The sequence below is a fragment of the Tympanuchus pallidicinctus genome, unplaced genomic scaffold (genome assembly GCF_026119805.1).
Source record: "Tympanuchus pallidicinctus isolate F22 unplaced genomic scaffold, pur_lepc_1.0 scaffold2, whole genome shotgun sequence".
NCBI lineage: Eukaryota > Metazoa > Chordata > Aves > Galliformes > Phasianidae > Tympanuchus > Tympanuchus pallidicinctus.
In genome coordinates, this window is record NW_026294721.1 from 38,561,811 (window position 1) to 38,589,269 (window position 27,459).

The window sequence follows — 27,459 nt, forward strand, 5'->3', positions numbered from 1 at the left end:
ACCTTTTCCTAGAAATCAGCCACTAGTATGTCCCTCTCAAACTTTCTCTTTTCCAGCTAATGGGCATATAGGTCCTTATCTTCTTTTTTAGTGCAGGTGTTCCAGCCCCCAAGTTGGACATACCTAATCTTTTTTTTTTCTTTTTGTGTTGAAGGGCGCAGAGCTGAATCCTCTATTCTAGATATAGTCTAGTGACTGCTGAGGAAAGGAAACTAATCACTTCCTCAATCCAGTGGCTGTACTCTTTTCTTAATATTATTCAGTATGAAGTTTGACTTAATTACTGATTGGATATGCTGTTGTCTCGTGTTTAGTTTACTGTTCATCAAGAGCCCATCTCAACAGCAATACTTCCTCCACAGGCAGTGCTGTACTTACACGTGCTCCAACTGAGGAGTCTGTGCTTATGTGTGTTGAATTTCATGGAGTTCAAGTCATTCATAATACTCTCCAGAAGATTCCTGAATTGTCTGTGTTACTTTAATTTACTGATCTCACTTGCAAAGACTTCTCTGAAAATTTCATTCTCTTCAGGTTGGCTGCGGAGCAATAGGCTGTGAAATGCTGAAAAACTTTGCACTTCTTGGTGTTGGTACTGGGCAAGATAAAGGGTTGGTAAGTCGGTTAATTTTTTTTAATTAAGTTGGTAATCGGTTAATTCACATTGCTTATGTATAAGTACTGTAACAAGGAAGAATTAAATGCTTAGGCTACTTAAAAAGTGTTAAGTCAAAGCCTTGTTTCAGGTCAGTGTCTGGGCGCAGAGACAAATGGCCTCAGTGTGGAGTGAAATTATGCAATCAGAGGCAGAACACAGTTTGAGTGGCTTTGCTGTATTTTGGTTTTAAAAGAAAATGTATGAGAGTGGACATTATGAGTATGGACAGAGCTATGGGCCATAGTAAATAATGGGAGGAGTGTTCTGTTTTGACTTCTGTACAGTTTGCTTCAAGAGTATCTCTTAGTGCTACACTTAAGTAAACTTCAGCTATTGCTTTTGCCCCTTCTGACTTAGGTTACAATTACAGATCCAGACTTGATAGAAAAATCCAACCTGAACAGACAGTTTCTTTTTCGACCTCATCACATACAGGTAGGCTTTTTTGTTCAATAAATTTCTTGGTCTGTTGTTTTGTTTCATTGTTCTGTGTCACCACTGGGAGCTCGACTTCTGAATGTGTGGATCTGTGTCCAGAGAACAGCTGTAATGGAGTCCAGTATGTTTTTAAATGATAGCTATGCTATGTTGGCATTATCACTGCTATCAGTTGAGTAAACCTAACTCATCTGACCTTGATTTGTATCGGTGTCTTTGACTGATGAAATCTCTCAACTGTTCAGAGAAAGAATCAGATTGCAAATGCTGTGGTGCATCAGAAAGTACCATGAATTAATATGCCTATTATACCATTGAAATTCAGGGAGAATAAACTAAATAGACAGCAGTAGTAGAAGTTTTCTTGAGCTACTACTACTAACAATACAATTTGACTTAAGTGTTAGCTAGATGCTATGGTTTGTCTTAATTTAGTCTTTATCAAGCAAGTAAATACCTTGGAAAAAAATAATATGTTCAGTATCAGGGGCGAATGTTTTTTACACCTTAAAAGCAGAGAGAATATCCCTTTATTTGCAAACATGGCATAGAATTAAAAAAGATTGTCCAACCTTGACAGCAGTAGGGAAAAAGGATTCCTCTGCCCAAAATCGAGTGGATGGATTTTTTGCCTCCTGTCTGTTGGGCAAATCTGGGAATGAATTATGTTTTGGATGGTTAGTTAAATGGAAAGTGAACTCTGCAAGCTTTCAGAAGCCACGCTGTCCTGAGTTCTGGTGGTGGTCTTTAGTGCTGATCTGTAGATAATTGAATACAGTATTTTGAAGTCATAGAAGCGTCAGGTAGGTTGAGAATTCTATTTCAGTTTGGCTTTTGAAACTGGTTTTGTGTGGGACCCCTAGCTGTAGTGAAATTGTTCATATATATTTGGTATCTGTGCTGCACAGCCAAAGTAGCAGTAACAATCTTACCCACTGAAAGTCATGAATTGCACCTTTCTTAAAATGCTTCGAGAGTAAGAAAGGCAGTATGCAGCATCTGTTTCAGTTCCTGGATACGTTTGTGCTGTGCCATTTATGCACTACTTTAAATAAAACAGAAGATGAAGCCTAAGAGAAATACATGTGAAGGAGCTATGTAAGTAAATAATTTCTTTTATTGTATATTTTGCATTCTAGCATTTTTATTCAAGTGAATTGTGTGATTAGCAAATGAAAGCGATGTTTTTGTGACCAGGTGTGTTATTATTAATATCAGAATATTAATAATATATATGCATTTATGTGTATATATTTCAGAAACCTAAAAGCTATACTGCAGCAGAAGCAACTCTGAACATCAATCCTTGCTTAAAAATTGATTCATACATTAATAAAGTTTGTCCAGCCACTGAAAACACTTACAGTGATGAATTCTACACCAAGCAAGATGTGATTGTGACTGCTTTGGACAATGTGGAAGCAAGGAGATACATTGATAGGTAGGTGAACCTCTGTTTTTATGTTTTTAATCACACTGGATTACAACTACTTAAAAGATTTGATAGTGTTTCACTCAGATTTACTCTGCTCCTTTGACAAGATTGCTGACTGGGAGGAGGAAGGGATTTATATTCAGGATGTAAACAACAGGCACTGAACAACCTGATCTACCTGTAGATGTCCCTGTTCATTGCAAGTGTAGCTGTCTTCAGATTGAATTACTTATGCATGGGAATATGTACTTACATTTCAATGTAAAAATCCCTGCTTATAAAATTAATTGTAGATTGGCACTGGTTTATGGTGATGTGATATAACTTGAAGTAGCTCATCTTATTTAACCTGTTCTTGAGATTTAAGCTTTCTACTGATCTGAAAGGTCCCTAGTGACTGGGTTGTGCTCCGGTGATGTCTGCAAAGCAGGTGTAGAGATAACTCTGTATCCTGATTATCTGTCTTTTCATATCAGTCGTTGTGTAGCAAACCTGCGTCCTCTGATAGACTCTGGAACCATGGGAACAAAAGGACACACAGAAGTTGTCGTGCCTCATCTGACAGAGTCATATAATAGTCACGTAAGTTGTTTATGACTACCAACTTTTGCCGTAGCTCATCCAGTGGTACAGTATGATTCTCCAATTGTTTATGTATCTGTAAAATAAGTAGCTTATTTGACTTGTTCAGAATCAGTCCTATTAGGAAGTAATTATTTCCTTGGATTCTGAAGAAAAGCTCCATGAGAAATAAAATTTGAGCAGACTGGTGGTACTGTGCCCTCTACCTACCTGGTGATTACATCTAGGCCAATAATTAAAAGCTCTATGAATGATGAAAGAAATCTTATCCCCTCTTTTGAAGGGGGAGGGAGAAAATTTTGTAATGTAACTCACAGTCTTGAAGTAATGCCTTAGACAAATTTGAGTTCATTTGAATAAGGTCTGAATACTGCATAAGGCCAAAGAAGGACTTCCTTCTTGCATGACTTAAGTGCTTGACAAGAAATTGACTGTATTTTTTTCCCCCAAAGTTCCCTTCAAAGTAAGAACGCAAGCTGTTTTTTTGCTTGTGGTTTTCTTTCTTTGAGGTATTTTCTGCCTGTTTGTTCTGTTCTTGGTGATACTATCTCCAAAGGCAGGCAGGAGAAACACAAGTCTCAGTAGTAGACATTAGTCTGCATGTTTGTACGAAGATGCATATCAGTTCTTTGTAAATGGAGAGGGAGGAAGTTACCCCCAAACCCTTGCGGTCTTCCACAACTTAAGTTCCTATGAAAGTGCTACACTTGCCATGCAGCACTGATGTTGATTATTCTTACAGCTTTACTGTAGTCCATGGAAAAAAAATGTTTCAGGCTTTGTGAGACAGGGTGGTTTTACCTTGCAAGTGTATGTGAATGTGAGCTGCACACCTTGGATAAACTGGCTGATAATTACTCCTGCTCTTTGTGTGTTAGGATTGAGTTTTACTTCCTGTGTTATTCAGATGCTTCTTCATAAAACAAAATTTGTTTTATCCTTCTTTGTTTAGGCATAAATGAGCTACCTTGTATTTTATAATAGTGGTGTTGGAAACTTGTGTAGCCTTGAAGTTCCTGGTCCTATCATTGGTAATAAACTTTATTAAGCCTTCCCTTACAAACAATTCCCCTTAAATATAGCGGGATCCACCAGAAGAGGAAATACCTTTTTGCACCTTGAAGTCTTTTCCAGCTGCCATTGAACATACAATACAGTGGGCAAGAGATAAGGTAATGAAATAAGTTCCCAGGCTTTTGAAATGACTGTGTATTTGAGAAGGTGAGGTATTTGAGGTACTTGGTGTTAAATGCCATGTTGTTCTTTTTTATTTTCTAGTTTGAAAGTTTGTTTTCTCACAAGCCTTCATTGTTTAACAAGTTTTGGCAGACCTATCCATCTGCAGAGGAAGTTTTACAGGTAGGAGAATGTTGCCTGGGTAAAATCTGGAGTTTGAACTAATGCTTTAAGCATTTTGTTTCCATTTATATTAAGTACGATTTGTTTTCTTTTGTTCATATTTTCTGAAAACTTATTTGGCCAAGGCGTTTGGTGATGTTTCATGGGATTTTTCTGCTGTCACTAAGAGCTAGTCTTGTATGTGGCCCGTTTCTGTAGCGCAGGGATTCTGTACACGATACAGAAATTAAAAACTGAGGGGTTGTTAGCAAGAACAGTAAGTATCATACAGGTGTGCAGTCAGCTGGGAAAAAATGAAGGGAAGATGTACTTCTGAGTGAACTTGACTACCTAATAGATCAGACTTACACACTTATCTGTTTGTGTCTATAATGGCTAATGGTCATTTGGACAAGGAAGTTGGAAGTAAAACAAGTGGACAGCAGTTCTGTGGAGAACCCATAGGGAAGGGATCACATGAAGGTTAATGTTCACAAAGCAACCTTCCCTTTCCTTTTACCCACGACTCAATAAGGTCATACTTGCTGTTTGACTTTTGTGACTAATCTTTTTAAATATTTGTTTATTTTTCTGTATCTGTTTATCTGTTTTCTGTCTAGAGAATGAAATCAGGGGAGAGTTTAGAAGGCTGTTTTCATGTTATTAAAACACTCAGCAGAAGACCCCGAAATTGGACTCAGTGTGTGGAGCTTGCGAGAGTAAAGTTTGAGAAGTATTTTAGCCACAAGGTAGGTAACTAGGGTGTGGAAATGGGGCACCTGTGGACTGACAGGGACATGGTACCCTTAAATAGTTTTCCAAGTCTTTGCATGTGTTTCCTTCTCTTCTTCATTAATAACAAGCTTTGCTTGAAATCTAAAACTACTGCATCCCCACCTCTTTTTACTGTAGAGATTTTGGGGGGGGATTTCTTTTTTTTTTTTTTTTTTTTTTTTTTTAAGACTATTCTATTAACTATTTCCTAATAGCTCTATTTAGGATTCTCCATGCAGTTCTGTTGGCATTCTTCCCAACTGACTAGGTATCTTTTACTAAAGTACAGTACCTTGCGTTATCTCCCACTAGACTTTGTGTTACTCAACTCTTTGTATTTGTATACTTGATTTTTCTTAAAGCTATCAAAGAAAGGTTGGCTGAAATATGGGCCACTTATTCTTCAAGCGTGATCCACAGTTTTGCTTCAAGTGTGTTTGGGGGAAGATGGGGGGAATTCTGTGGTAAAGAAGTGTATATTAAAAAAAGTACCACATCTGTGTTGTGATGACAGTTGTTAGATTTTGAAAACGTTGCTTTCCCAGTTGTGAATTTGTATGCCAGAATCCTGTAGGTGTGATAAGGTTGGGGAAACACTCTGCTTACTGTATTATTTTGCTTGGACCTGGGACTGGCGAGGTGAGAGGTGGGGTCTTAGATTTTCTTAACTCTTTAAGACTTGTGGTACATATTGGAGAGCCTTAAAAGATGTATAAAGATTTCACGTTATTACTAAAAAGGAGATTTTGATTTTGTGATGTTGCGTCTGCCTGACAAACTGCTAAAGCCACTGTCTTTCCTTCTAGGCTCTTCAGCTTCTTCATTCATTTCCCCTTGATACACGGTTAAAAGATGGAAGTAAGTGCAAACACCTCTGTGTGCCTCCTGTGAATTCATGGCACGTGCCACGTGTTGCTGTTGTACGACTTCATCTTAACTCTGTCTTCTAACCAGGTTTGTTCTGGCAGTCACCAAAGAGGCCGCCTTTCCCAGTGAAGTTTGATTTTAATGATCCTTTGTAAGTATTGCTCTGCATTTTAAAATACCCTGTGAAGCTCACCCCATAGTAGAGCAGTGGCATTATGGCACTGCAAGTTGGACTGATAATTTGATGTGTACTAGTGCAGAGTTTTATATAGTGGCAGACTGAGTGAACCATCTTGAACTTTTACTACAGGTAATTTAACTCTGACATGAGATCAGAGGGTGCTAGGAGAAGTTCTGACAATATCTACCTAGCATGAAAAGGCTTAGAACAACAGGTTTTGTTTACTGTGTGACTAAAGAAACACTCCTCGTTCTCTGTGTGGGTGAAAATTGAGATCATTCCGACGTATCAGAGAATTTTTGAGGTGAAGGTTTTTATGCATGCATTAATGTTGTGTAAGATTTTGTAGTTGCTCTCTTGACTGCAGGGGTTACAAAAATACAGTTAATCCTGGCATTAAATAACTTCACACTCATAAAATGTCAATTCTGGGGAAGACTTCTGAGGACCTCAAAATCTTTATTTTAGTCAATGGGCTCTGAAGGTTAGAAATTCTTTTTCTCTGTGTATATTTGCAAGATCTCTGTGAATATAATTGCAAATGTGCATGTGGGTAATTGAAACTTTAAAAAATTAAAAATTATCTTCCACTTTAGGCACTATGATTTCATTGTGAGTGCAGCAAAACTCTTGGCTACGGTGTACTGTGTTCCTTTCACAGAACAGGTAATCAATACTGCAGTAGTGCTCTTATTTCATAACCTGAGTATATACTCTTACAGTTTTGATCCAGCATCCGGTTGCCTGTCCTTTGCAAAACTAAAATGATTCTTAATCTGCCCGTCAGCATGGGTTATTCAGCAGCTGTTTATACATATTTGTCTTGATTTGAATTACAAACCAGAAAAATGCAGGAGTAGTTCAGATTAGGTATTTTCAGTAAGCTCTGAAGTCGTAAATCCTTATTTTGACAGACCTTTTCCTATGTAATATAATAACTGCATTGAAAGATCTTTTTCAGGCATTTTTTAAGCATATTAGGAATGTTGTTGAGGAGTTTTTATTTTAGTTGTTATTTTTGCTACTTACAGCTGCTTTGTTGCTTGCTTATCCTTTTTCATGCTAGCCTTTGTCTTGTCTAACTGGATCTTCTTGCAAGTCACGTGTTTACATTTTGCTTCTTATGTCCTTAACTACTTCAAGTATTGTGCACAAGTAAGGCTCCCTTATGTGCAATTAAGAGACCCTGGACAGAGCTATGCCATCCAGGTGCTGTGCAGTAAGGCTGATGCCAGGCCAGTCAGACTTGCTGTGCATTGCAGAGCAAAATTCCCAGGAAAACTGTCCTGCCATTTGTGCTGCAAACGGCAAAAATCAAAATATAACAAGTGTTTATGCTGTCTTGGAGTGTTCCAGTTGTTTTCAGTACTCTTTGGACAAACACATACCATTTTAACATCACATAAAATGTATTGTGTTTTTTTAATGCTTGGACTTCATTTTTTTTATACCTATTTTTACATGCATCTCTGTCAGTGCAGCTATCATGCTATATTTCATACATATCTGACATTTTGTACAAATAAATTTTTGCCTCTACATATTGATATGGCTATAGGAGTAATCTGATTTCCCAGAGGTATAAGTTTGGCTCAGTTTGCTAAGTGCTAGGCACTTCATTCCTCTGCAGGTCTTGTGCACTGTAAACCTCATCTGAAGTTTCAGTGATGATGTTTCAGTGAAACACCACTGTTTGCTTCTGGGATTATTTTCATATTTGGTATTCTTTTAAATGGTCCTGCAGACAAAGTCTCTTTGCAGAGGGTTTTTTCAGTTGATATAAATTGAAATCTTTTTTTTTTTTTTTTTCTCAAAACAATAATAGGATTTGTCAGAAGAAACTATTCTGAAGATAACTTCGTCTGTGGAGGTACCAGAGTTCAGACCTTCAAACAAAGTAAGTATGATTTTAAGTTTCCAGAAAACAAAATCCACACAGTATTGCTTATCTCCACTACTCTGTGCTTTAATGCTGGTCTGAAATAAACATGAATCAAAATGAATTTTGGGGAAACAAATATGGGACATGTAGGACTGCTTCAGCTTGATCGATCTAGGGTGTCTGTGCACCAGATGCTAACTGCAAGGTGGATTTTTTGGGGGGGATTGTGCAAATGACTTGTAGCTTTTTCAGTGCACGCGTGTTGCTGAGTCAATAAGGTTTTTAAGTTTATACAAGGCTGTATTTATGTAATAAAAGTAGAAAAATGTGATTCATGAGCAACTCTAGAGCCATCCTTGGTTAGAGAAAACTTGTAATTTCTCTCTAGGTAGTTTTATGGAAGTATCTTTATTTTCATGTTTGTTTTTTAAGTGTTAACTTCAAAATAGCTGAAGTGTTATTGTGTGGTGGTTAGCATTTGTTACCACTCAAAAGTCATAGATAACGTTTCCCAAGGTAGTTTCATGTTTTCTTGCCCAGTGTTAATACTTGCCTTGTGAATGCCTGCATCATGAAACAAAAAACTGTTTTGACATAGAACCACAAAGTGGCTGATGTATGGAAAGATCTCTGGCAGCTGTCTATTCCAATGCAAACATTATGTTTCCCGTGGAATTTTGAGTGCTTCAGTTTGTTCCTTTATCCCCATGTCCTGTCACTGGGCACCAATTAAGAGTCTGGCTCTGTACTTCCTTGCTACCAAATATTTATATACTTTGATCCTGCTGAGCCTTCTCTTCTCTAGGCTGAACAGCACCAGTTCTCTCAACCTTTCCTGATATGAGAGATGTTCCACTGCCCTAATGATCTTTATGCCTCTTGGCTGGACTTGCTCTAGTAAGTCCATGTCTCTCATACCTGGGTGGGGAAGACTGCAGGGAATATAGAAAATTTAGTAGACTTACTTTGTACAAAGTGCATGTATTTTATTCCTTTAAATACTACGCACTTGCAGGTTGTACAGACTGATGAAACTGCAAGAAAACCCGATCATATTCCAGTCAGCAGTGAGGATGAAAGAAATGCTGTTTTCCAGCTGGAGAAGTCTATACTGTCCAATGAAGCTCTGCAAAGTGAGTAGTGCGCATACTAGCTTTCTAGCTTAGTGACATCTTGCAATTGCACTGCATTCAGGTCTTTGGATAAAGCAGTTGTTTAATTCTGTAAGAAGTAGGTAGCTGATTGCTAAGCTTTCTGTGCAGGTAATTGTCCTGATGGCTTGACCTGAAAACTTGCAGGCATCTCGTAATTCAGTGTTACATGATTCTCTGCTATGTTACCATGTAAGGACAGCTATGCTAACTGTGAGCAGGTACTGACGCATTAAACTTGAAGGAAGAGAAAGATCCTGAGATTACAGCTGGATATTTTAGTTCAGCATGAGAAGGCTGAGAGCTACTTCTTGCAGGAATCAATCTGAAATTGTCCTAAATTATGAAGGCTGATAATCTTCATCAGTATCTTTTAGATATGTTAAAATGTGGATTTTTGAATCTTGTTGTGTTTGGTAACATTAAGAGGTCATTGTGCAAGAACTGCATTTGTGCATCTGTAGGCTATGAGGGCTAAAACCTCTGCAGTGGAGAGATTATTTTAGCTCTGGCCCACCCCATGGAGAGCCCTAATCTCTGTCTACCATGCTTCTGAGTTCATACCAATATAGTTGCAGATGAACAAAGCTCATAGAGGGAATTCTCATAGGAGAAGAGCTATATGAGTAGAGTTTAATAAAAAACATCCACAGGACCATCCAAAATTAATTCATGGTGTTGAAAGGAAAACAGTATTCTCGACCTCTTGATAATTCATGTGTTGCTCACTTCTAACAATAACCATGGCAGGTGCTGGTATGGGAATTTCCCCTTCTAGCATGGAAAGGCAAGTACAATTATAAGTTGAGTACCAAGCTCCAGAACATGAAAAATATCTGTTGAAGTTCTAGTTGCCTGTAACTTAAGCTTAGGACCCCTTCGTTTTTCTAATAATCATTTTTGCTTTTCGCCCACGTACAGATGACTTAGAAATGAAGCCCCTTGCCTTTGAAAAAGATGACGATAGTAACGGACATGTAGATTTCATAACAGCAGCATCAAACTTGCGAGCCAAGATGTACAACATTGAACCAGCTGATAGATTCAAAACAAAGCGCATTGCTGGCAAGATTATTCCTGCAATTGCAACAGCTACTGCTGCAGTTTCAGGGCTGGTGAGTATGCTTCTAAAAATAGTGAATGTAGTATTTCTTTCAGTTACTGTTCTTTGCCTAAAACAACTGCTATCTGGATATTTGTTAATGCTACGCTGACAGAACCTCATTTAAGAAGCGGGCTTAAAAATCAGTATGAATACATTGTTGTGATCTCTACTATAATGGTAGTTATTAGTCTGATAGGTAATAAATACTTTTATCTCAAACGTGGATTTCGTTGTGATTTAACCTGGCAGAGCAGGCAGCTGAGCATCACACACCCATTTTGCACATTCCCCTGCAGTGGGTTGGCTGAGTGATTTAGGGGAAAAAAGGTAAAACTCTTGGGTTGTGGTAAGGGTTGAATAAGAAGGGTTGTACATCACTTCCCTTTTTCTCCCTGCACTCCTAATTACCACCTGCCAACCAGTGCTCTGCCAGTCTCTGAACGACTCTCCCCAGTATTATTGTTCAGCATGGCACCATACAGTATGAAATATCACTTTGGCCAGTTTGGGTTGGCTGTCCTGGTTCTATTCCCACCCATCTCCTTGTGCACCCCCTGCTCCTCACTGGCAGGATGGTACAAGAGGCTAAAATGACCTTGATTTAGTGTAACTACTGCTCGGCAACAACTCAAACTTCAGTGTAGTATCTGCACTGTTTTCCTCCTAAATTTAAATCACAGCACTACATCTGCTACTACTGTGGTCAAAACTGGGACATATTCTTCAATTTTTCTTGTGTAGCAGTACAGAAAGTCAGTCTGGTTTTAGCTGTAGTCAACCCTCGGTGCTTTTGTTTCTGATCCTTTCCTGATTTCCTTTCTCATTGTCCAGAAAGAGGAATAATAGAGTTTTGGTTTGTTTTCTGCACTTAACAGCTTCCATCAGAGTGCCGGTGTCAAGAGTAGTAAGGATCTGTTCTGCAGTAGTTCACATCCATGCACCTCAGCAGAACTACATGCTTTGTTGGGAGTGTCTAGAATTGGAAAAGTTTGGAGGAGTTCCTGCAGAAGGAGTATTTCTGAACAGTTTAAGTAATTGCAGCAGAGCTGGTTTCTGTGGCGTATTTGGTTTGCATCTTCATATGCAATTGAATCTGTGGGTTGTACAAAGGCTCATCTCAACAACGCATATTGCTTATTGTTGTGTGGTCTGTTAACTAAATTAGTGCTGATGATACAACACCTGTTTTTGGTCTTAGGAAACACGTGATTTTTGTTTATTGCAGGTTGCACTGGAACTCATCAAAGTTGTGGGTGGCTACCCAGCTGATGCATACAAGAACTGTTTTCTGAACCTAGCCATTCCCATAATGGTCTTCACAGAAACAGCTAAAGTAAGAAGAACTGAAATCAGGTAGGAAGGATGATGGTAGAGGGTAATATTCTGGAAGCATGCTATTTCTCACTGAAAACAAGCACAAGACATGTACAGTTATTAAGTTCACAATCAGATCAGTGCTGTATGTGTGCGTGTAGCAGAAATACGGTGGAATCAAAGTTTGCATTCAAATTCTAGTCAAATGTTACAGATATTTGAGGTTGAAGATTGGTCACTTAGTGCTTGCTATCCAGCTCCATTAACCATTTACTACTAACAGTGTAACTGAAATTCTCAGTACTGCCAAGGATGTCCCATAATGCATCTCTTGAGAACTCCTTGTTTGGAAATGCAGCTGATAAACACTTCTGTCCTAATTTTAAAACTAGTGGTTTTAAGGGTTTATTTTGGTTTTCAGTGGAAGCTGTTGGTAGCTAGGCTCTAAAAATCTAGATGAGATAAATGTGTCACCTGCTTATTAATAAACATCCTGCATGCTCAGACTGGAACATGTGGTCAGTACAAAACCTGTTTTTCAACAGGCCTGAAAACAGAAAATTCATTACCCAATACTGTGTTCACTTGGAGTCAGGTTTTGTCTTGTGCTTAGGCAGGTGAAAGAGCTGGAGAAGTGGCATCAGGGAGGGAAGAGATTAAGATAAAACTGCAAATCATGGGAAGAGGTAGCAATTTTTTGATATATAGTTAAAGGAAATGCCTGAGTTCACATTCTAAAGTAACAAAGAATCATTCTTTCTTCAAAACAGAAATGGGATATCATTTACCATCTGGGACAGGTGGACAATTTATGGAAAGGAGGATTTTACACTGTTGGACTTCATAAACGCTGTCAGAGTAAGATGCCTATTGCACTGGGTTAATGCAAGATGAGAAGATAGAATCTTCTTGTTTGGGATTATTGGCTTTTTTGCATTTGTCAAATTATTATTTAAACCAGAATAATTCTAGAAAAAATTGATGTTAATGGGAGGTTGAGTCTAAGTAAAATACATCCCAAGTTCTTTGTTAATCCACTCGTTCAATTGTATATTAATAACACATCAGTGTCCATGCATTAGCATATTTTCTGCCTGAGATCTGTAGTTTTCAGTCATTAGATGTAGTCTGAACATCAGTTGTACCTGCTGGTCTGTGCAGTCAGCGCAGTCCTTTACTGTGCTTTGTGAATTCCAGGAGAAATACGGAATTGAACCAACTATGGTTGTACAGGGAGTCAAAATGCTGTATGTTCCTGTGATGCCAGGTCACATTAAAAGGTTAAAGCTGACGTAAGTATAACTGGAAAATGGATCTAGATACGTGAGTGCACCTACAAATCGTGTTGACCGGTATAACTCAAGATTGTGGGTCTGACAGCAGTGTTTTTCTCCCCAAGCATTTGCTAGTTACTTATATTTGGGAATTGAATATTTGGGGGCTGGAGGAAAAGGTAAGTTGACTTAGTGTTGAGGAAGGAGATTTGCAAAATGCTGCTCTAACTGATGGACGCTAGCATGAGAAGCCAAACATCACGGTGTTGTGAAACACAGCAGTGCATAAATATACCAAGAAATGGACCTGCTAATTAATGCCACACAGACTCTTCTAAACGATTTTTAAACGATTTGGGGAGAAATAATATGCTTTGATTTTACCAGAATAAGACAAACTGATCCTTTTTAATCAGGCTTAGAACTCATGGTGATATTTATCAGCTTAGTCCAGAAAGCAGAAGACATTCAGGAAGGAATGAACGTGTTGGTTGCAGATTGAGATTTATGGTAGTCTGTTAAAGTTTGTGGTAATTCCTTCAGATTGTAGCTCACTTCAGCCCTTTCAAACTGAAAAGTTTGCAAGGGTTTGTAGTGATGTGTCCTGATAGGAAATCAGGGCACATCGAGTTGGAAGGTATGAGGGCAGAGCATTATTTTTTTATTGCTAGGCCTTTGCAAAAGGGTAGCTAGATGTGATTCGTATATATGTTGATTGAACTTTGCTAGCTCAAAATTTGTCCATCATAGCTCTTCTGGAGCATATGCTGGTCAGTGCTCACTGACATTGCTGAGTAAATAGTTGCATTGATCAGTTGTCTGCTTGAGACAAAAGATCTACTTGAGAGAAAGTAGTATACATGTGAGCAAAGGGATGACTTTGATGGGGAGAAGAGTCCGAAGTTGATGCTACCTTTAGGGTGCCTGGCATATAGCCTACCTCAAAATAAATTGTTTATGTTCCTTCTTACATGGCTGTAATTTTGACTGACTGGAGTGTATAACAAAATCAAAGGCATGGTTTGAAGCTGCCTTTTGTAATAATATTCAGAATTTCTGTTAACCCCCAGACATTATTCAAGCTTTCTGTGTAGTTACCACTCTTTTGGGATGCTGTTACAAGCAGTCCCAAAAGCATTGTAAGATATATACAGCAAACTCTGGTCTTGTTTGTGTGTTGTTTTTTTGTTGTTGTTGTTTTTGAGATGCTTAAAATCTTTCTTCTTGGGTAGCTTATCCCTTGACATAAATTTGAGGTCAAGTTGGGTGGGGCTTAGAGCAACTTGATCTAGTGAAATATGTTCTTGCCATGTGAGGAGTGGTTGACTTAGATGGTCTTTGAAGGACCCTTTCAACAAAAATGATCCTCTGATTCTGTAATATGACAACAAGCATTACTAGACCATCTCATTTCAGAATTTCAGCTTCCACTGGTAGCATACGCCTCAGAAACAGGTTTTAGAGACGTGGTTATCACCTTGCTCTGTAACTTGAAATTTCCTCATGCAAATGTATGTGACATCAATACCTCTGCTGAAAAGAGGCTAACTCTGTGTTCTTGCAAGAGAACAAGTACATCAGGGATAGCAGCTTTCTGTCCTGCATCCTAAACTATAGTAAGAAGTGAATGCTTCTCTCGTGTCCTACAGGGAATCAGAATGAAAGTGTTCTTCAAGCCTGCTGCCATTTGAGCTGGCCTTGTGAACTAGTGTTCCAAAGTAGCGAGAAAGTAGTTCTGAGACATCTAAAGATAGGTAATGAAAGTGAGCTTGAAGTATTTATTGTGCAACTTCACAGTGCTAGCAGTATCTTTTGAGGCTTCTGTTGCAGTAATAAGAGTACAGGGAGCTAAAAGGGGAAGCAGCACTGAAACATCTCATGACCTCACTTTGTGGTCATTAAAGATGATGCTTTTCCCCCCTCCTATTTATTCACCTTCAGAATTCAAGGACTTGAAAAGTCTTAATTTCAACAGAATCACTTTCCATGAGAACTGCACATCTGATATTTGCACTGGAGTGGGTCTCCCTAATAAAGTACTAAAAGCTGCCGCTGTGGATGGGCCGAGAGTTTGATCCTACTTCCCAACCAGAATTCTGTGCAGAAAACTAATTTTGTCTTGTATCTCAGTAGGATGTCAATGAGAAATCATGTGCATGAGGAATCCCATCTGAAACTGCCCATTTCCTGTTGTTTGTACTGAGCACTAGTGAGCAGTGTAGCTCACTAGCAGGCTGAAAAGTTTGTCAGAAGTAGCAGAATGCTATTTGCTGTAGCTGAAAGGGAGGAACAACTTTTATGTTGACATTAAAAGAAGCCTCATGCTCTGTTGTTGTGGTTTCTGGTAATGAAATTAGTCCTTATTTGGCTCTCAATTCACACTGCAATTCCTTCTTTTATCTTAAACTGTTATTTGTTTCCTTGTAGGATGCAAAAGCTTGTGAAGCCATCAGCTGACAAAAAGTATGTGGACTTGACAGTATCGTTTGCTCCAGAGACTGATGGAGATGAAGACTTGCCAGGGCCACCAGTGAGATACTACTTTGTTCAGGAAGACAATTGATGGTAGAGATACAGAAGTCACTCCAGGACCATTTGTTTTGAAAGGAGTGTGCTAATTTTCAGCTATTAAAGATGGTACTATCCTTTTTTTCTTTTTTTTTTTGGGTGAAGCCTTAATTAAAACAAATGATGAAAGTTGGTGGATTTGCGCTGAAGACAAACTGGATTTGTTTCATCTGTTCCCATTATCTTCAAACTAGTTTGCTCAAAGGAGGATTGGTCACTCTACAAGATGGAATGTCCAGTACGGTCCTTACCTTAAAAACAAGATTTATGTTCATTAGTGGGGAGCTGAAGAAAGCAAGAAGAGTGGTGAACGGAATGAATTGTCCTTGTGTATAAGTTGAGCTGCTCAGAGAAGAGTACAAAAACTGGGGAAATGGCTATCTTATGATACTCCTGGTGTTCTAAGAACATGTCAAATCCATTTCACGTGTTACTTCATTCTCAAATGAGAATTCAGACTTGGCATCCATATGAGAGATAATCCATTCAAAATGTTTAAACATCCACTTAAATGGCAAATGCATTTTTCTGTTTCGTTGATGGTGCTCTCTTCTGAACTGTAAGTGATGCCGCATGTCAGAGTGGCTGCTCTGTCAGTCTCTGTATGGCAACGTAGGGAGCCAGGTCTTGAATAGGTGTAAATTGTCATAACTTCCCTGAAATCAAGGCAGCTGGAGTTGTTCACTGTATGCACTAAGACTGTTCGTCGGGGAAAACTGCAATATGGGGAAAGTGGAACCCTATCGGAGAGCTGAGTTAACACTTTGGACAATAAAACTTTGTCTTCAAGAAAGAGAAAATAGTCGGTGTGGTTGAGCCTTTCTGCCCTTACCTAATTAAGAGTACTGAGGCAAGAAATTACTTCGAAAGAGGTAAAGGCAAATGGCCCTGGATGATTGTCACAAGCAAATCCTTGGCTGCTCCTTCTGGTACCATTTCTTTATAGTGAATGGTTATGCTGTACACCTGTCCGCAGTGTGAGTCTGAGTTGCAGTGCACTGAATTGGCATCATCTCAATCTGTTAGTAGGATATCTGGTATAAAGAATATGCTTAAATAATTAAAAACTAATTTTACATTGCAGGAGGCAGAGGTGCGTTACAGAAGCACCATAACACCACATTATCTTTTATACATGAGATAATGAAGCTGATAGTTTGGGTGGGGTTGAGGGTAGCTTTATTTTATTATTCCCTAGTGATGAGAGTGAAGTGGGGTTAGGATAAAAACAGATCCTACAAACTAGAAAAAACCTTGTGATGTTTTTAAGCTTCAGAAATGGAGAATTCTCATCTCTGAATCCTCCAGATGTTGCAAAAGGGTGTTGATTACTTAGCCATTTATCCTTGAGCATCTCTTATTAAGATTTAGGGATATTTTCACATTTAATGAACATTATTGCATGGGAATTTTACCTGTTTTTCCTTTCTCAGACAGTTGTAGCCAGAAGCAGTGGATATTAAGCTGGTCACTTGAACAACGAGATATATGGAACTGAATATCTGGAATCAACACAATTATTTGGGATTTAGTCTTACATGTGGAATATATTTGTGAAGGTATATATAGTTTTACAGTCAGTAGAGTTCATAGATCTCATTTTCTAGATTAGTAATAGTACATTTTAAAGTAGCCTATTTCTTTAAATAAAAACTTAATATTTTTTGAAACTGGACAAAAGATTACATTTGGAGCGCAAAGGCGGCGCAAGCAAGACAGTAAGTTTGCACTTTAAATAACAGCTGCAATATGTTTGCCTGTGACAACATTAGAGCCTAAACTAAAATTGCTGATTATTACTAAGGATCACTTACTTAAATGGTCAGGTTAAAACAAAGCACTGTCACCTCTCACAGCTATGAGCTGGGGAAAGAAATGAATTTCTGAGTGGGTGCACACACTGGTGTGCTCCTGCTTTTGAGGTATGCAGCAGAGCAAACTAGTATTAGTCTCACTATTTTGCTTGAAGGCTACCTGAGGGACATCAGGTAAAGTTAACAGAATGACTCTTGCAGATAACAGTGCATACAGCTTTGTGAGACCCTTGCTAAAAATTCCACGTGTAGGCTGGAGCAGAACTGACTGATACTGCTCTTATTGAGTGTATGTAGGATTTGTGTCCATTCCACAGATGGGTTCTTCTCAATTTGAAACAGAAAAACTGAGAAAGAGTATCTCCAGATACTTCTAGCAGACTTTTAAAATCTTCTGAAAGTAAGTTAACTTCTTAACAAGATATTACCTAAGGGAACTTCATATCGAAGTGTGCACGTCAACTGGCTCTTAAAACATTTTTTCACATTTTGAAATGAATAGCTTTCTGAGTAGCTGATAGCTGTGATGTAAATGCATTCACTCACATGAAGTTAGGTGATTCAGTGAGGATTTGTTTGCAGCCCATTTCTCAATCAAGTACTGCTTTCTGCCAGCATTTCCAGCAAGTGTTCAGTGGGCTCACTCAAACTGGGCAAGCGAGCTGTGGGCTGGGAGTTTTTCTTTCCAGATGTGCACTGTTGTCAGTACTGGTGTAGTGCTGCCAGTGCAGAGATGTGTGACACCACCTGGATCTCAGAACTGCTTTTGGTCTTTGTAGCGAAAGCTTGTGAGTGTCTAGGACTGATGCTGCGTTCTTGAACAAGGCATCTCCCTGTAACAATGAGGAAGCAGCTACCTTTGTGCTCAAGTACATTGAGCAATCCTTCAATATATTCTTTGCGAGAGCAGTTGATTTACAAAGATTAAATGTTAAATTAGCATTAAAGATCTTTCTCATTCAAATGCCTTTTACACTGGTTTCCCCATAATAAAGAGCACTGGTTTTCCCCGTAAAGAGCGTGTTTTCATTCTCCCTTTTCCAAATACATGCGGTGAATTTGTGAACGTGCTACAGTTCTAGCAAATACAGAGGCACCTGTGACACCATGTCACAATCTCACATCCTGAAATAATACAGGGCTTGTATGTAAATCTAAATTGTAACAAATAGAAGCAAGGGTCTTGGGTAAACTGACATTCATAATCTTCCTTCTGCCTTTAGAAATGTTTTGTCTGTATAGAAGTTATTTGAAGAAAAGAACTGTATTTCAACCAAATGCAACGGGCTTAATTCTACCTGAAAGGTCTGTCCATCCCTGTTAATTGTCACATGTTCTGTAATTACAGAAAATAGGCTTTGCTGCAGTACAGGACAGCAATCTGAACGTCCATCTAAAGGGTGATTTGTTTTGACCAGATAGCTTTTGGAGGTTTATTTTAATAAATGTGTCGTCTGATGCAATAGCTAGAGCAGGTGTTTATCCGTTGTGTGGAATTCTTATTTAGGTTCAGCGTTAAACCTGTCGTGAGTTACAGCAGTGATAACTGCACCATCAAAACTGTCTTCTAAATAAGTGAATCATCTTGTATGGCAAAAGTCAGATACAGTGCGTGGCGTGCTTTAGAGGCTTAAAATACTGAATTTTGGTCCTGCTGCTGACCACTTCGGGTATTTGTTTTGAAGGCTGAATCTCCAGTTTCCCACGGGATGGATAGTGGCTCCTTTTTGTACCTCTGTTTCATCAGGACTTTTCTTGTGTTTTACTTTCAGAATTGTGGTCCATTTGCAGAGCCTCGTTGCATGTCTGCATGATGAAAGGCTTCAGGTTCCCATGAGTTTGGATCACAAAGTAACTGATGACATCCTCAAGGCTTTTAACTGTTACCTGTTTCACAAATAATAGCAACAAAATAAACACCACCGAACAAAACATACTACATGTGTTTCAGTGAGAATGCATTTTTGAAAACATGCTGGCAGCCTGAGGTGCCTAGCAGTGTTTTTCAAACAAGTAACACTGGATTTACCTCTAGCATTTAGATGCTGTGAGGTTTAGGACACAACCAATTGTAACTTGAGCTTTGAATGCCCAACTCTTTCCATCGAATGAGTAAACAAAGAGGTTTAGGTCTATGTGCCCTTGTGCCATCAGCAGGTAGTTTAATTGCAGTTGCTTTTTCAAAACATTCGGATGTTTCTGAGAACACTGGCAAAACAAAGTCTCAGGGAAAGTGATGGGGGAAAAAAACACTTTCATAAACCATACCAGGCATCCTTGACTACACCTCAGCTAAGTTAGTTTCATCTTTCAGAAAGTTTCAAGAAGTCAGCCATTACAGGAAAGCCGTGCTTTGCCCTTCACAGAGAAAGTTGCGCTTTGATTCTGTGTGATGCTTTCTGGATCCTGGCATTTTGAACTTCCTCTAGCTGAGAAAATGTGAAGCAATCTTGTTTTGTGGGTGGTGGTGTTTTGATTTTATTGTTGGTAGTAGGAGGAAGAGGTGTAACGTGGGTGGTTTTTTTTCCTACTATCCTAGTTCTTATGCTTATTCTTAATGATTAGGTTAGTTACACTAACGAGAGGCAAAATATCTATATACTTCTTTTTTTTCAAATTATAGTTAGGAGTTGACTCTCGCTTTTTTAATGTTTTGTGAAGAAGCAATTTTTACACCTGCTTAAGAATCTCCAGCAAGGAAATAGTTCATTTACCTGTCTTTCCAATTCAATAATGTAACTTCTTTCTCTGGACGTCACTCTGTAGTGCTTTATGCATGGAGCACTGAAAGGAAATCAAATATAAGTCAACAGGTAGCTAGAAATGAAATAATGTTGTCATTATGAATTCTTCTGCAGGAGCAGTGGATGTGTGCTTCGCAATATCCCCAGAGTCTATTGAAGTGTGTGTGTGTGTGGCAGGGTGAGGCTTTTGCTCTCCTAGGAGAGGAAACTAGGAACACTGGGATTTGCAAATGTCATTCCTGGTGTTTCAGAAGAACTTGTTCTGAAGCTCTGCAAAGCTGGAATGTGGCAATCCAGTTAAAATAAGGTGATTTTAGATCAAGTTACTGTTAGAAAATATTTGTCTCTCATTTTCTTTTGTTAATTTTAGAAAGAGATACATCCTGTTCAGTTTTATTCTCCATGAAGATTTCTTAAATTGAGCAGCATTTCAAGGGTAGGCAGCAGGTGGAAAGACTGTTCTAAGGAAATAGACTTTTGGTGGCTGATCTTTAGTGCTTCTTTTTTAAATCAAGCTGACTTTGGAGGAGCAGAGGATTAATAGATTGGTCTCAGGCCCATCCCTGCTCACCCACTTTTCTCAAAGTAGTCTGAGGCACATATTTCACATGTGTTTGGTGGCTATTGTAAGTTCAGCTTTCAATACAGTGCATGCTACTTAAGAATAGGGTAACGCGTTACGGAAGCAACCTACTCCAGCACGTGTCGGACAGTGATTGCATAGTTCTTGCTGTCGCTGCCAGGGCGCAGGATCAAATTCCCACACAGTGGGTTGTTTTCTAACATCTCTGTTGCTTCTTTCCGAGATACTGCATAGAAGCACCTGCATAGAATGGAGAGGAGAAATAGCATGGATGCAAGTTACACCTGCAAGGCCACGTTATTCTCAGCTGTGCAAAGAAATGCTGTCTACCAGGTTAGTGCAGTGTCAGGCTTATCCAAGGTAATTAGCTATGGCAGCCAAGGGGCATGATATCTGGAGGATTTGTGGTGATTAATCTATTACAGGAGAGCAGTGCTTCACCCTTCTCAAAGAGAAAGTGGCACTTTGGTTCAGTGTGATGCTTTCTGGGCTCTTGCAAAGAGTGTGGAGACCAACCTGGATCTACCTGGAATTTCTCAATGGTAATCAGTATATTTTCAGAAGGGCAGATACACCGGTCCAGCATGTGGCTTTCTAAAAGGTTTATCAAGCGTAGCAATATTCTACATGCAGCCTTTTCAAAACAAAAGGCATTGTAGAAAAGCTGTAGAAGTAAAATTTCTGTTATGAAATCTCTGTAAAGGCCTTAAGGTAAATTTTGTTCATCGAATATTTTAAACCTTTGTACAATAGTTGAATTTTGAACCTGTTTATGAAAACAATACTTGGAAAGAAGAAAGGAAGGCTCTCTAGTTGGACTGAGGTTTGCGTATTTTAGTCAGAACTTACGCTGGCATAGCAGTTGCTGTGCAACTGTTGTCCTTGCTGGGAAGGCTTTCTTTATTCTGGGATATGCAGGAACAGTCATTAAGCATAATCCTTCTTTTCTTTTCTTTATCTAGCACTTCATGTATTTTTGTAAGTTGTCCAGGTGATAACGACTCATCCAGTGGAACTGACAACTGAAAATGAACAGCATAGTTGAAAATTAAAGACTGGACAAATGTGAGCAACTGTTTTCTGTGTGCGAAACAGCAACCTCCAGAGTGCAGCTGCCATGTGGTAGTCTTTTGTACCTGCTTGGTTAAAGCAGATATGGTAGTTTGGAAGGTTTGTGTATACTTATGTTTTGAGTAAGATGCTGTGCATCTGTTTTTGTTAGAATAGCAGAATACATACACATCTGTACCTTCATTTACCAGAGATACCCACTAACAAAAGTGGGAACAATTATATTTTGCTGTTGCTACACTATGAAATTTAGCTTGTTTCACTTAACCTCAGCTTTTTAAGTGATTCAGCTACACCAGTGTAAACTCACCTGTGAACAAACTTTTCTCCTGAACGTTATTAGAGAAAGTCTTCCTATTTTTCAAGTGCATTCAGCATTTAAGGGTTTACGTGAAATGATTATAAGACAGTTATTTTACAGTAAGTACTGATGACCTTTTTCAAAGCATGGAGATGACCCCCTGGACTCTCAAGCACTGAGAAAGGGGAGAAAAGTAGTTCATCAGTCTAAAGAGATTGAGGGGAAATATATAAAGCCAGAGCTAGAATAATCGAAGTTCCTTCTTTCCATTTTTAAACTATTTCAGCTGAAAAAACTGCTGCAGGTGTTGACTGCTAGACTAGTAAAAGGTGCCCCAAAGGAAGGACAGTGCTAGCTATTCAGAATAGGGAATCACTGGTTCCATCTCTTCCTAAGTGCCCGCTGGATGCTGATAGGAAATGAAGACTCTTGTTGTTTTTCCTGGTAGAGTATAAGGTAGGTCTCAGTGGGTTCTCTCAGATGTGCAGTTTAGCCATCTCTTTGTTTATTTCTTCATCCCTTGCTAAGTATTTATAGATGCTGTTTCTCTCAGCACAGGCTCCTTTTCTCACAGATGCAAGGAGGTGGACTTGTGCGGATGTCTCTCCTTGCTAATAGTGGACTGGGAGCTGTTTGGATACCATGGCAGATGAGCTGAGGTGAAAAAACCTGAATTCTGCTGTCTTTGCAGGGAGGGGTGGGCATGTTTGTTTATGCAAGCACATTGGAAACAAGGCTTTAAGCCAACTTGTTGCATATATGAAGAAAGAAAGCCCTCATACGTGCTTTCAGTACTGAGTGAGACACCAAACTGTTCCCTACCTTTGTTACGGTGAGAATAAAACCCTTCCATTCTTTCCCATATTCACAGTTATCAGCCTAAGAGAACAGAAATTGAATGTAAGAACGACTACAGCAAAAAGAAGAACAAGTATTATTCTCATGTAAAAGCTCAGATAACTTTCACACATTTAGAAGTGCCTTGCCTGCAAATAAGCCTCCTGTCATACTAAATCACACCCTCTGCACTTCCACTACTCCATATTCAATTATTGAAAGAGGATGGAGGTGGGAAGATGAAAACTCATGAGCTTTTTGGAATAAATGGAGTGGGTTGTGTTGATCCAATAGAAAGGCTGAGCTAAGGAGATAGGTGAGTCTTAGTTGTAAAACCTTGCAGGTAGTCCCTATCAGTCTACAGGTAGTCCCTACAGTCTCTAAACTTTTGAATGGGGTGAGGCACTTGTCAGATATATTATTACCCTTTTTATATTACAGGAGACCTGAGTCTGTCAGTGGGGTACTTCCTACTTGTTTTTTCTTGCATATTTTTTTGCTCAATTCTTTGCTCTATTTAGGTTCCCAGATGCTCCAGAGAAAACTGTCTAATGCCTGAAGGAGGATTTTTGCTGGTGTTAGGTTCCTTAGTGCTGCCTCCTTCATTGACTGCCCTTTTGGCTGCAGGCTGCCAAGAAGACAGCTTTACTCCCACCTGGAGCTCTGAATATCTAAAGGTAGACAAGGTAGAGCACTAAGGGGTTATAAATCGTAGGTTTTCTCTTTTTACCTTCACTTCCAGTTTTTCATTCAGCAACATCAGGATGAACTGTGCAGAGTCGTTTTCATTTGGATAAACATTGCTTACTGAGGTCAAAGCTGATATATCTAGTTTGTGTGAGTACTAAGGAAACAAAGAAAAGGAATGGCACAAGTTGAAAAATTCACCAAAACATAGCTGTTCTTCAAATAAATTTGTTTAGAAGAAAATACTGGGAAACTTTATTTTTTTGGCAGATGTTGGGTTAAGTTTCATTGAGAGACATTTCAAAGTCCTTTGTTTCTGCTTACAGAAACTTACCATCCACAGCATGCTTTCTGGATTTTTTCCTTTCTTCTTAATAGCACATTAAAGACAAGAGACCTCCCCACGTACTTGCTTTCTCACTTCAGCAAAACCCGTAGCCACAATCTTCCAATGGTTATACCAAGAACATTTTTCTCTGCTGCACAGAGGAAGGTCATACTACACATCAAGATACTGTTTTTACCCTTGTGCACAACTGAGGAAGGAGTGTGCAATAATGTTATGGAACAACATGGATACATTTTTAGCTCAGGTAACAAAAAAAAATCTTCCTTTTTGCTTTGATGAAACAGATTAACACTATTGTTTGCTTCACTCTGGCTTAAAAAAAAAAAAAGAGCCTTCCTGTTGCTATGTTGAGTACTGGACTGTGTGGGTGAGGAAGGAAGGGCTGCAGAGAGCTATCTAGAATACATGAGGACTGATTAATGAAAATAACTGAAGTACGTGATTCAATCTGCTGTTACAAAGACAGCATGCCACTCACCTTTGGTGCCTTCTTATCATCATAAAAGAAGAGCATGGTTCCTCTCAGTTCTGTCCAAAACAGTCTAAATTCCTGTTACAGAGGAGGACATGTCAGTTCATGAAGACAATCTTTTTCATTTCCATAAAATGCTGAAAGAACTGCTATGAAAAAATGTCATTGCGTGCTTTTAAATCAGTGTTAAAGATCATTAAAGAACGAGTAGTTATTTGTTTTCTAATGCAGCTTATGCAAAATGAAAAAAAAGTTTACTAGTTTTTTTGCAAGTTAGAAAGATGCATATACTCTATGCTTTGTTGTCTAGTATCCTAGACAACAAACACTGTTGTCTAAAACAATGGCATCAAACTAGAAAACTTTAATTGTAATGAATTTAAGTATTTTTAATATTAATCAATTTAAAGGGGGTAAGAAAAATATATTCAGTTAAAGTGTCTATTTGCACATAACTTTGATCTCACCAGTTTACTTGCTGGACAAGTAAAGACAAGATAGGGGACAAGATCAAGGAGCTTGTGAGTAGTCTGACCTACTAACTATGCTTCCTGTATATGAAGTGATATTTTGCGTGCTTTGTCTTCAAATTATGTGCAGTAGCATTCACTGCACACTGTGAATCAACACCGTGACCAGGTAAATAAAATTGTCTCACTCTTTTTACAGGTTCCAAAATATGTTCATACTCAAGTAAGGAAAGATTTCTCATTTTTCTCAATTTTTTTGTGACCAGTACCCCAAGAAAAGTAGCTCTTAGAGGACTGAAGACACGAAAGCGTAACACAATTCTGAATGCTGTTCTAGTGTTCAGTTTCCTTACTTGTTGCTTGTTTCTTTATTTGAGGGATGTTGTTTGGGGATTTTCTTTGGCACAAAGTTGGAGATAGTCACAAAAACTGAGAAATAAATGACTCGTGAAATCTGCTAAGTCGTAGGAATTACAGTAAACAAATTTCTCCTGGAATAATTTGCAGGAAATTCTTGCTCTCTGTCCTGCAACCCCTATTCTTTCTGGTCACACTACTAATGTAAGGTTCTCTACAGCATTCTGCCTTTGGACCCTAACCTCTGAGCACTGCAATGTGCTGCAGTGGTGTAAATGTCCTCATCAAATCATCTGTCTCAAGCAAGTTAATGAAGTCAGTGACTGCTGTGTGCTGGGGCTGGATGTCATGGCAAGCTTTTGGATTGCGCCTTATAGACTTTGTGCTCTATGGAGATGCAGTAGCAGTAGCCCAAGAACATTTCCAATTGTTTCACTCATTCAAAACAAATGTATTCACACTTTTTTTTTTTCCTTGGGTGTCTGGTTTCTCATAAATGATAATACACCTTGCTCATCTCATGTGAGTCTCCTCTACAGACTAGTCTGTATTATTGCTGTGTCCTGTTACTTTTTGCTATTTCATTATGGTAGTTAACCATATTTCAGAAGGAGGGATTTTTCAGGGAACAAAGAGGTTTTACATAGAAGGATATAAATACAGGACTGTAACAAGGAGTTTTATTTAAATATGAGGGTACTTCCATGCTACACTAAGGCAAGGCATTGAATAATTTTTAGTGCTGCAGAAAAATGAATGGCTTATTAATTGTCTCCTTTTGGTTTCTTGGAGTTTCTGTTTTCTCTGCTACTAGCTTGTTCCTGTATTTGTGAGCCACAGTGTTATTTCAGTTTCTTGACTATATCTCCTTTTTGCAGTGCATAACTGATTTTCTCTACTTTGTGCATCTGCTTCCATGGAGGTGTGAGTGTAGGTACAGTCCCTAACGTTGGGATTGTCATTATCAAGTGCTAAAAAAGGGCAATCAGCTTGATTGAGTCCATGCTCTGAGCATGGTAGCACTGATTAAAAGGATGTGGGCATTTACCAGTTTGGGTTGTAAATAATTATCCTGGCTCAATAAATCATTACGCTTTGAAGGTAGTCCACCTGTGTGGAATCAGCAGCTCACTGCAACAAGAAAAAGGAGGCACAGCAGAGCTAATACATATCATGGTGGTGTGGTGCTGAAGATTTTGGGATTGGATACTCTTCTCCAGAAAACAGATGATACATTGAAGCAATATAAACATCCAAACTGTCTTAGTATTTAAAATACTGCATTAGATTTTGCTGTGGTGGTAGCTATGAAATTGGTCGAGAGCAATCCATGTTTCACTAAGTATGTGATCATCATAATATTATAATTCAGTAGGTAAATTATAAATGGGATCCAGGAGAATACTGATGGTTACCTTGTGTAACTTATTTTAATTTTTTGTTTGTTTGTTTCCTCAAGTACTTTGAGATGAGATGAAAGCACAAACTAAGCTAGATATAATTATTTCAGCACAACTATTTGCATCGGCCAGCACCGAGCAGCGTTTCCCACCACTATCAGCAGAGGATTAGTGCCTAGCAGTGATCTGAGGAAATGCCCAAACACGTCAGCTTTGTGGGCTGGTGCAGCTTACCTGGCACTGTGAGCGCCGCACTGACAGGTAACCTTGGAAGTACAAGGGCAGACCTGTGAGCTTCTGTCTCTCCTGGGAGATTCGTCTGGGTGCTGCCTGAGGGGCTTCGGCAGGCTGCTCCATGCTGCTCCTCAGTAGCCTCTAGATATCAGTTCTGCTGTTTGGTTGTTGGTTTCTTCTGCCCGTTGTTTGCTTTTAATTTTTTATTTTTATTTTTTAAGCCTCCTCCTTCCACTCCTGTGCTTGTTTGCTCTGTGTCAGCCTCAGCCAGAGAGCTCATCCTGGTGAGGGGAGGGGGGAAAAAGCAACACCTCAAAGAGGAAGTCTCAGTCCTTTGCTTTTAGGTCAGCAGACATTTCGCTCAGTGCATAATCCTCAGGGGAACCAGACCAAGTGGATTGAAAGGATCTTTTCTTGGGATTTTGTTGCTTGGGTTTGCTCAAAGGTAAGCGTTCAGATGATGCTGCATAATGGCACAAGACTGCATCGTTTCTGTGAGCAGTGTCAGCTGGAGGTGGTGGCAGAGCAGCCCTGCAGGCAGGGAGACTGGTTTATAAGTGGCTTTTCAAAGAT

The 27,459-nt window shown here is 39.0% G+C and overlaps 2 protein-coding genes across 3 annotated transcripts in view; one reads left to right on the top strand and one right to left on the bottom strand.

The window, feature by feature from the left end:
- The window catches only part of UBA6 (ubiquitin like modifier activating enzyme 6), a 30,753-nt gene extending 14,386 nt beyond the window's left edge, over window positions 1-16,367 (top strand). For both annotated transcript variants that reach the window (XM_052683213.1, XM_052683216.1), the window contains 17 exons: window positions 535-615; window positions 1,016-1,093; window positions 2,356-2,537; window positions 3,008-3,113; window positions 4,196-4,285; window positions 4,392-4,472; window positions 5,072-5,200; window positions 6,032-6,083; window positions 6,180-6,243; window positions 6,870-6,939; window positions 8,099-8,170; window positions 9,171-9,288; window positions 10,228-10,421; window positions 11,637-11,764; window positions 12,496-12,583; window positions 12,923-13,017; window positions 15,427-16,367. In XM_052683213.1, the coding sequence (XP_052539173.1) occupies window positions 535-615; window positions 1,016-1,093; window positions 2,356-2,537; window positions 3,008-3,113; window positions 4,196-4,285; window positions 4,392-4,472; window positions 5,072-5,200; window positions 6,032-6,083; window positions 6,180-6,243; window positions 6,870-6,939; window positions 8,099-8,170; window positions 9,171-9,288; window positions 10,228-10,421; window positions 11,637-11,764; window positions 12,496-12,583; window positions 12,923-13,017; window positions 15,427-15,562 (1,764 nt within the window). In that variant the 3' untranslated portion in view covers window positions 15,563-16,367. The remainder of the gene's footprint in view (window positions 1-534; window positions 616-1,015; window positions 1,094-2,355; window positions 2,538-3,007; window positions 3,114-4,195; window positions 4,286-4,391; window positions 4,473-5,071; window positions 5,201-6,031; window positions 6,084-6,179; window positions 6,244-6,869; window positions 6,940-8,098; window positions 8,171-9,170; window positions 9,289-10,227; window positions 10,422-11,636; window positions 11,765-12,495; window positions 12,584-12,922; window positions 13,018-15,426) is intronic.
- A 97-nt stretch (window positions 16,368-16,464) lies between these two features.
- On the bottom strand, window positions 16,465-27,184 carry STAP1 (signal transducing adaptor family member 1). Its single transcript, XM_052683255.1, has 8 exons — window positions 26,887-27,184; window positions 24,432-24,503; window positions 23,648-23,761; window positions 22,903-22,959; window positions 21,558-21,730; window positions 20,820-20,948; window positions 20,096-20,165; window positions 16,465-19,268 (listed from the first exon to the last, which is right to left on the bottom strand). Exons 1-8 carry the CDS (start codon window positions 27,007-27,009, stop codon window positions 19,125-19,127), a joined length of 882 nt encoding a protein of 293 aa, XP_052539215.1. The 5' UTR covers window positions 27,010-27,184; the 3' UTR covers window positions 16,465-19,124.
- Between the last annotated feature and the right edge of the window lie 275 nt (window positions 27,185-27,459).